This window comes from Nicotiana tabacum, chromosome 18 (assembly GCF_000715075.1).
Source record: "Nicotiana tabacum cultivar K326 chromosome 18, ASM71507v2, whole genome shotgun sequence".
Classification (NCBI taxonomy): Eukaryota; Viridiplantae; Streptophyta; class Magnoliopsida; order Solanales; family Solanaceae; genus Nicotiana; species Nicotiana tabacum.
The window spans coordinates 112,560,125-112,570,119 of NC_134097.1; the positions used below are offsets into that span (position 1 = coordinate 112,560,125).

The 9,995-nt window shown below is 38.0% G+C and overlaps 1 protein-coding gene across 1 annotated transcript; it reads right to left on the reverse strand.

The window, feature by feature from the left end:
• Positions 1-1,622: 1,622 nt before the first annotated feature.
• On the reverse strand, positions 1,623-9,603 carry LOC107822098 (FAD-linked sulfhydryl oxidase ERV1-like). Its single transcript, XM_016648598.2, has 6 exons — positions 9,251-9,603; positions 8,305-8,382; positions 7,782-7,829; positions 6,157-6,221; positions 2,484-2,561; positions 1,623-2,060 (listed from the first exon to the last, which is right to left on the reverse strand). Exons 1-6 carry the CDS (start codon positions 9,461-9,463, stop codon positions 1,952-1,954), a joined length of 591 nt encoding a protein of 196 aa, XP_016504084.2. The 5' UTR covers positions 9,464-9,603; the 3' UTR covers positions 1,623-1,951.
• Positions 9,604-9,995: the final 392 nt, after the last annotated feature.

A 9,995-nucleotide genomic window follows, 5' to 3' on the forward strand; every position in this document is an offset into this window, starting at 1 on the left:
TAACTAAGATGGCATATTCCTTAAAAAAAATATTTAGTAAAAATAAGGAAAAATCCAAAAGTGGTGAATCTAGTGGCTAATCTATTCCTCCTCTAATTCCCCAGCCTCCCCTACCCAAACCCCATACCCGCCCTCCACCTGCTCCTATTCTTGATAGTGATAATACTTTAGTACAATTTACGGATAGTCAATATGTGCATAATGTTGGTGGTGGTGAACGCATAGATGATGAACATATGAATTCTTTATGGTAATCCAACTATAGATGAAGAAGATGAGCAGGAAATAGATTTAGATGAAACACAACCGGATGATGATACACCCACTAGTCCTGTTGCTCAAGTTAACCCAACTAATCCAAAGGAAGCCCCGGATGACCCTCCCCCTGTTACTACCCCTACTTTTTCTAGACAACCTTCTAAACGGGCCAAAACATCTCTTGTTTGGCCATTGTTTATTCAAATAAGAGAGAAAAATAAAGCTAAGTGTAAAACTTGTAGCAAAAAGTTAGCTTTAACTATGTTGATGGGGGAGGGGGGAGTTTGAGGAGACACATAATGATACACCCTCAAGATAAAGCTAAAGTTTTTCAAATGAAAGTTGCGGCCGGAGGGCAAGTCCAACTAGTTAGCCTGACCCTAGTACCAGGTCAAATTAATTTCAACCGGGAATTAACACTATTACCGGTGAAATTTTATATTATGACTCAAGAAAAGATAGGAAAGAATTGGCAAAAATGATTACTGTTATGTGCTTACCCTATAGTTTTCCGTCTAACCTCCACTTTGTGCATTATATTAGAAGAGTTTTTAATCCTACTTATAAAGGATGGCCTCGCACAACCGTAAAGAGCGATATTTATAAATATAAACATGAATATGAACAATATTTGCGCTATTTATTTACTCATATTAATTTTCGTGTAGCAAGCCTGGGTCCTTTATAAGTAGGATTAAATATTTACGCTATTTATTTGGTATATATATACCCAAAAGCCCATGAAGCATGGGTCCGTTTAAGCCCGGCCCACGAAGATCGGGTCCGTTTAACCAGTTTGGGACCGGGACCGGACCGTTTGCCACCCTTAGTTTGAATTAACAATAAAGGATCGGAGCTATCAATCCCTATCCCATTTGATTCAAGTACTATTCAATGGTCAACATAAGGTTGCCCAATAACAGAGACAAATATTTCCAAAAATGCATCAAATATAACATTCTTCTTGGAGAAACATTGCAATTAGGACTGCTACTCTTCTGGGCACATGTTACTGGTTGCAAAGATATACTTGTTTACATGATAAAGAAAAGAATCCTGCCCTCTTGGGGAGGTGTCAACAATTTGAGAAGATGTTTGGGTGCTGAAATTGCTCTTTAGATCTTATACAACAATAACGACCCAGTAAAATTCTACAAGTGGGGTCTGGGGAGGGTAGTGTATAGACAGACCTTACCTCTATCCTGAGGGAATAGAGAGGTTGTTTCCGATAGACCCTCGGCTCAAGAAGACGAAAAGAGACAATATACCAGGTTAAGTTAGCAAATTCGTCTCTTAGGAAGTGCTTTCTCAAGTTGGATGTAGGCGACGGCCTATAACTCATTTGGTCAATTAGAACTTGTCACTTCCAAATAAAACATAATAAGTTCATTCACACAACTGGAGTTTGTTCCAGGCTTTCAATGGTTTATAATCAGCACTCAAGAATATAGTTACAGATGCCACTTTGCGTTGTAGAATAACTATACAATTCCCTGTGAACAGAGCTTCACCTCAGAAAGGGTTGCAACTTCAAGTCATCAATGGAAAGATACATAATACTAACTGAATGCTCTTTTAAGTGTAGCTAGCAAAATCTGTATCTTGTTTCCTTGGATTGGTGGTGTGAATGAGAACAAATTCTGGATTATGGTTTCTGTATATGCTGTTCATAATATAAGAGCTTCACGGTACCTCATGGCCAAAATTTATCATTCCCTTGCAAATCACATGCACGTTGTTCACAGTCAAGCTTGCCCCATCGTGCATCAACTCGATCACATGGAAATATAGGCTTGTTCAAACTGTATAAAATAGTTGGAATTCGCTTCAGAAATACAGGAATAAATTAAATATCAAACTTCAAGCAGGCAGGAACTAACCCGATGAAAAAAACTTTCAACTTAAAAGACCCATTGAAGACAAGATTGGGAAGCAATCAAGAAAACTAGTTCTGTCACAAACTGGACGCATACTCTAACTGCAGAAATTTTTTCTATAATGGACATCAAGAGGATTTATCAAGTTCACTAATCAGAAAACGGAGAAGAAAAGGTCATGAATATAGGGTTAAAAGAGGAGAAGTTTCAAATAAGATTGTACTAACAAGATTCAAGTTAAAGTGTTTGGGGGCCAATGTGTTCACATCATATTTAAGAGTTTTAAGTCCTCTTTCTTGACGTAAAAGATGCATAGCTGAAAACAGAAAAAGCTTTACAATGCAGTACCTTCTATTTACCACATTGTGCATGTAACATAACCATTGTGAAAATTCAGCTTGAGATCCAGCTTGTACAGGATTTGCTCTGTCAAATAACAAGAGAAACAAAGTTCATCAACATTCACTAAGAAACTCGTTAAGGTATTCCGAGCATTCAAGGCAGCAGTCTAAGTCATAACATCACAGAAAGGCACTCTAGCCCAATGACGTCACCGACTATCGAGATTGTAAAGCTCCGTAAATTTTTCGTATCTAATTCAAGCTAATTACATGTTTACAGTGTGATTTAATTAATCTCAAAGGGCGTGCGGGCTCACACGAGGGTGACAATGAGCTGGGGATATGTGAACATGCCTAAGGAACCAATAGGAAGAGGTTTGGATCAGGGAATAAGAAAAATGGAAGCAAATGAATCGCAGTGGAAAGTTCCAGGCCATGTCTCCTATTTGGACAGGGCATGAGACACTCACAAAGATTTGGACAAGAAGCGAGGTGACGCAATGGACTAAGGTTCCATCAAGTGGGCATTGCAAGTCACCGTCCAGATCCTGGAACCAGGGGATGTGCCGCATGCCCATTGCATGGGGTGCCTGAAATTTAGTGAAAATAGTATCCAACTTCAAAAATATATATCTCTTGATATATAAGAAATTTCACCAAGGTTCCTTGACGAAAGTTGTAGCTCTTGAAGCATTTCCAACACTTCAAACTGTTTGTCAGTTGTAGATCAGTACGAAAAGATATGGCTGTTTTACCAAAGGGTGGCCGTGCAATCACAGTCCATGCGACGGCTATTTGCCGCATGGCCAGAGCATGGAACCCCAGCACCATAAATATAGCTATTTCAGGACAGATTTGCACTTTGAGAAAGGGGTTAGGTTCTTGGCTCTAAGTGAACATTTGGTACTTCAAAAATGATCCTACTAACCAAGGTAAGTTATTATTGGTGATTTGAAACTCCTTCACGGTGAGGAATGGGGGGGGGGGGGTTATGGGGAAGGACTAAGAAGGAGTTGTTTTCTCTGTTTTTTTTTTTTTTTTTTTTTTTGATGAAGCAAGATGTTATATTAACAAAAGCATCAAGAAGATGCATAGTTACAAAAGTTGAGGTGCAAAAATGAAAGAAAAACTAGTCCCTTTACAGTATGTCAATCTAAGACAAGGGAGCTAACAAAGTCCAAAAGATGAGCAGAACTAGTTACAGTAGCTAACTTAGTCCAACAAAAAAGATTGAGTAGGCATCTAGCTTTGAGAGAGTGATTTGGAGTTGAGATCCCATCAAAGCATCTACTATTCCTCTCATTCCACAAACACCAAAAAATAGCTGTAGGGATCATCAACCAGATCTTCTTGATGGTCTTATCAACTCTCCATCGACTCCAGCTCAGGTGTGCCTGTTTTATGTTTTGTGGCATAACCCATTTGAGGCCAAAAATATAATAAAACATGTTCCAAAGGTCAGTGGCCACTGGGCAATGCAAAAACAGATGGCTGACTGTTTCCACATTCTCCCTGCACATATAACATCTATTGACCAGCTGAAGGCCTCTCCTGTTGAGATTGTCTTGTGTCAAGCAAGCTTCATGGAGAACAATCGAGTCAAAGCAAATTACTTTAATAGGCAGCTTAGTTTTCCATATTAATTTCCATGACCATGCATCGTGTTAAATAGTTATGTGTATATAGTCCTAAATCCCATATGTAGTAGGAGTATAATATGTCCTAGTCCAATATGTAGTAGGAGTAGAATATGTCCTAATACCATATGTAGTAGGAGTAGAAGATGTATTATATATAGGGCTCATTGTATCATTGTTAATAATAGATTTTTCTCCCATGCATTCTCACATGGTATCAGAGCTTCAGTGAGAAAATTATCGTTGTGCGTCATTCGAGCGACATCCGGGAAGAACGATCTCGTCGACGTGCAATTTTTCGGCAACTTTGTCTTGTTCCCAGGGTTCATCAGTGTTACAGTGGTACTGTGCATAAACCAGTACCACCATCAGATCCGAAACCCTTGTGCGATCAAACCCCAGAAATTTCAGTCTTATCGGAACAGAAAAGTCAGTCACCGTGCGTCTTTTCGGTTGATGACTCAAGATTGATTTGCGTTATATCCTCAGCGATAAGTGTTGTGCGAAAAACCAACACTACGATCTTGTTCGGAAACAGTCAATCACTACGACAAAAAGTCCATCATGTACCTCAACACGCTGCCAGAACTAGGGTTCCAGCGAGCTACAGTAACTTTTCCTGTGTGTGTGAGACATTCCGGCCACTTTTTGACAAAACTTCTTTAGGACAACTTACTTCTCCGGTGATTCCGAGCCTACGCATATTAATTACAACAAATTCTGACGACTTTTATTTTTTCCGGCATGAACAATGCCCTTTTCCCCGCATGAACAGTGATTTCCCGGCATAAATAGTAATTTCCAGAAAAGTTTCTGTGTTTTTGCTGGTGTTTTAGAACCTATTTTGTAGTGTGGAATTCGGCTTAATCTCACTATTTTCAAATTTTACCAGCGACCTTTCGGTCAACTTCTTTTTATCAGCAACCACCTGGTTTTGTTGCTCAAGGGGAGTCCATGGCCTTGTATGTCGAATGACCAGTTTGCAGATATTTTCACCAAGTCCCTCACTGGTCCTCTTATTAGTTACATATGTAACAAGCTCGGTACATATGATTTGTATGCACCGGCTTGAGGGAGAGTGTTAGATAGTTATGTGTATATAGTCCTAATCTATATATAGTAGGAGTAGAATATGTCCTAGTCCGATATGTAGTAGGAGTAGAATATGTCCTTATCCCATATGTAGTAGGAATAGAATATGTCCTAATCCCATATGTAGTAGGAGTAGAAGATGTATTATATATAGGGCTCATTGTATCATTGTTAATAATAGATTTTTCTCCCGTGCATTCTCACACATCGATCACTTGGTTTTGAGAACATAGCTCCCTATAACATTCTTTCACTGAGAAAGTGCCCTTACTCCCCCAACAAATGGTGTCTGGTGTACTTGCATTCATGTTGAACCTTTCCACTCTGGCAAGCAATTCTATCAAGTTTTCCACTTCCCAATCTTGCACTGCTCTTCTGAGATGAACATCCCAATTATTGCCACTTTTGTTCGGATTTATGGAGGAGCCTTTGTCCAATGCAATCTGGAACATGCTAGGGTATTCATCCATGAGTGTAATGTTGTTGAGCCATTTGTCTTTCCAGAATTTGATATGTGCTCCATTTGTTTTCTCTATTCTTTCTACTATTTTGGATAAGTGAAAGGGGGAGATTTGAGGACTTTTATTTTCTTTTTATTTTTTTTGGTTTTTGGGTTTTTTTTAATTATTGTAATTCTCTTTTAAATTACAGATGCCAATTTTTCCCCAAAATTACACGTGTCATTATATCATTGGTTCATTTGACATGTCAACAACGACTGACTTTTATGCGGATGGTCTATATATAAGAATATTAAGCCAATCACATACCTATAGTTTTAAATTGCCAGTAGAAAATATAAAAAGAAACATGATCGATGAGGATTCGTATACCCAATCCCCATTTGTTTGGAACTGGGACATTGTTTGTTGTAGATTAGAATCTAAAAATGAAAATTCTGAAAAAAGAAAATGTACCTATTGCTCTCATGCAAGCTGATAAACTAGGTACCTTAGAACTTCTTTGAAGTGATCTGCACATTCTTTGCAAGGGTACATGCGAGATAATATTGCCATCTGCAAGCAAAAAGAAAAGCTATCCCTTTAGTTTCCACAAAAAGCACCATTCTCTATAATCAAAATCCTTATTGCTTGCGGAATGGTAAAAACATAAATTCCTTGTAGTATATAATGGAAAAGCTCATTATAAATTGGGGACATCGATGTATAACACTTCCCATATGGTGGTCACCTTAATTTTGTCTCATTGCTTATGAAAAGCATAACAGAAAGGAAGTTCGAGTATTTTGAACTAGTGATAAGGGGTAACTACTCTACCCCTAGATAAGCCCTCAATATTTTAAAGCAGATCCTTGGGCTATGTAACATCACTGTCCAATCACATATACAAAACCATCTAATATAGGGGGTGTTTTTGTATTTTAATCGCAAACGCTATAATAAAAGTAAGGCTGTTAAAAGGCAGCTGCAAGTATGCCGCTTTGTTTGGGGGAAGAGGGGAGATGATGCTGGAGATGTGCATACTTCCGTGGGTAGCTGAAGGGAGAGAGGACAGCGAGGACAAGCAGGGACCCAGTGGGACGAGGGAGAAGGTAGAGGTGTGAATTGAGCCAAGGGATGGAATGGGAGAGGGTAAAAAAGCGGACTGCAAGATGGATTTCAGGATTTTGACGGTGCTTTAGTCTGAGAATGGGTCATAGGGGTGGGCACATAGGAGCAGGTGACAAAAGAAGGGCAGTGGACAGCGGGCTGGTGCAGGTGAAGAGGGAACAGTGCCAAGAGACAGTGGGCTGGAGTGAAGATAGTTAGAACGTACCTTGAATGGTGGCATCGTTAGTTTCAGGAATATCTATTTCTTTTTTCTTCATGTTCGGTTTTCTGCTTCTCTACTCCATGCTTTCCTGTTCCTAAAGCACTTACCATTCGTTGATTTCGATTTTTCTATTTCCTTCTTTTATCTAAAATTCAATTTTATTTGTTTTTCCTACTTGTAAGAACCATAAGTCACCCAAGACTTAAATCTGGCATTGTAGGGACTACTCTTAGGTTTCAGACAGATGTTAAATAGGCGACATATTCAATAAGAAAATTAGAACGAAAAATTCCTAATCAACATTGAGCAATCCAAACTTCCCAATAAGGGTAAGTTATATATGAAATGCAATGCAAGGGAAAAAAGCAATAATGTGGCGTCAGTGGAATCGGCAGCATTCTCAAATTACTTATTCACATCACCATCTTATAGAGCACCTATTGTTTACTCCCTTTCAAAATTTATACTTCTATACTTCCCATCCTCTGGACTGCATAAACCTCTCACTCTTATAATGGCACAAGAATTTCCCAAATGATTGTATTATTTCTTATGCACACCCACCTTGTACCTCACATGCAGACAAACAGAAATCCGACATATCAATTTCAGTTGAGCTCTCGAAAGAGAAGAGATCCTTTTGGATATGTCCACAGCATGAGAAGACAAGGTCAAAATGTTATTATTTTGCATGAAGATATTCAAAAATTTCTTTGGAATCTGATGACGAAGCAGTTGGGATTCTAAGCTTCACAGTTTTGAAATCAAGAAAAATAATAGTTTAGGGTGACTGAGTACCATACCAGTTCTTTCACATCCCTCTTTTGTTGTCTGGTTGGCTTGTCTGGATACTGAAAAAAAATAAAATTGAGCTATTTTGATCATATAGGTTGACAAGCAAGAATACTCAACAAATAAAATGTATCTATTTTTGGGCACCAAGAAAAAAAAAAAGAACCAGGCGGATAAGGAACCCTTTGGAACACTATTGTAACTGCCCTTATGCGAATTTATTAACCATCAAGAGCATTGGGTAGACTAGATATATAACAAAATAGTAGAGCAAAAATAAAACCAGACAATTAAATATCAAAATAGAACAATTCACAGTAATGATAACACAGTTAGGGGTAATAAGTGTTCTCACCTTGCTTAACTGTGTGCTAACAATATTATTAATGAACGCGTATTGCTGTACAATTCTCAAAAAACTTGTCAACCGAAATGCCTAAGCAACCCAGACTAAATTTTCTCTGCTGAAAGGTTTTTACAGCTGCGTAGAAACTAGAAAGAGAACTTCTGCAATAGAAAAAGTGGATACTTGACCTGAGCTCCAAGAGTGTGAAGAAAAGTCCAAGTAGCTCTTCCAAGATCTTCTTTAGTCACTGGGCCAGCATTTTTCTCCTGAGAAAGATGATTGATAATTTTTTTTACTGCGGTGTGAAAAAACAACCAGCAAGCAATTGAAAACCAACATATACTGGATAACATTTTCCTGGTGAATGAGGAGCAATTAAAATTTTCCGATCTTTCAAAACAGTTAAATGCCAAAGAGCTTAATGAACGGGAGACCCAGAAGAAATTCCTAAAACAAATATTTTTTGATGCATCAACTCCCAAATTTTACGATCAATGATCAATTGCTGCATAAATACTCGCCCCTTGTCTACCCACACTCCTCAGAAATGTATTTGTTATGTAGTCTTTTGTCAGTTGGAGGAAACTTCAACACCCTCATGCATTGAGATCGTCAACTAAGCCTCAATTCCCAACTAGTTCAGATCAGCTATATGAATCCTCTGTATCCATTCCGCTATATTCAAGCCAATTCCATTTCATCAATGTCCCACGTACTTAAGTAGGCAAATCTATTAGTACAAAAAATTTATCATAACTAGCTATTTTCACGCTCGCGCCACTGCTTTTATTATCCGGCGTTGGAACTGGCGACACTTTTCATATAGGTGGAGTTCAAAACCCTTCATGCATTTGATCGAAAAAATAATCTTTCTTTTTTTCTTTAGTAGTATATGGTGAAAACTTACATAATCTAGCATCATTATCCATTCGGTTTGTATAGCTCAAACCTATCTCAACAGCCAAAAATATTTTTACGGCAATAACAGAAAAAGACGCTCAGACTATCTGTGAGAACTTTCATCAAACACTTATTAGGCATTATCTACGTACCTCCGGTGCTTCAATAAGTGCAGCAGCACCTAAAACACAGCTCGAAGCTACAAAATAAGTAAAGGCCCTTAAGGAAAATTACCTGCTTGGGCAATTCAGAATGTTGAGAAGTTGGAGATTTTGAAGGAGGTAGATTCGTGGAAGAAGATGAAGAGAGCACCAAAGAGAAGGAGTGGTCATCATTATGAGATGAAGGAGGTTTTGGGACAGATATGAAATGAGCAAGCTGGCTTTGGATAGAGTTTGATACTTTCTCGTAAGTTTTGAACAGAAGCTGCAATGGATTTTCAGACATTTGGAGGAGTTGAGTCTTTGATTGAGAATGTTCCAAAAGCGTTTCGCGCGGTGATTCGTTTTATTATTACCCAAACTTTTTGGAATTTGCGACAATAACACAGAGTACACACTACACACTACACACTACACACTACACACTATCCTATTACAGGCAAACGGCTAAATATACCTTTCTGCCTTCAAATATTGTTTACGTATATCCCTTGTTATACCATTGTACTATCTATACCCCTACCGTCATGCTATTGGATTATCTATATCCCAACTGTTATACTTTAAAATAAAAATACCCCTATTTTGAATGGAGTGACACGTGACAACACCAGATTAAAACGATCCATTTTTTTACCCGACCCGTTTAAAAAAAACCCACAACCCGACCCCTATTTTTTATTTTTTTCCAATTTTTTTTTTTAAATTTTTGTTTTTAAAAAACGAAAATATTTTGTTAAAAAACAAAAAATATTTTTTTCTGTTTTTACAAATTTGTTTTTCCAGTTTTTACAAAAAAGAAAATCTTTAAAAAAAAT

Coding starts and splice junctions, on each gene's coding strand:
- LOC107822098 (XM_016648598.2), bottom strand. CDS start 9,463: ATGTCTGAAAATCCATTGCAGCTTCTGTTCAAAACTTACGAGAAAGTA. Junction 8,383..9,250: donor ATTCTGAATTGCCCAAGCAG/GTAATTTTCCTT, acceptor CATCTTTCTCAG/GAGAAAAATGCTGGCCCAGT. Junction 2,061..2,483: donor CACAATGTGGTAAATAGAAG/GTACTGCATTGT, acceptor TATTTTATACAG/TTTGAACAAGCCTATATTTC.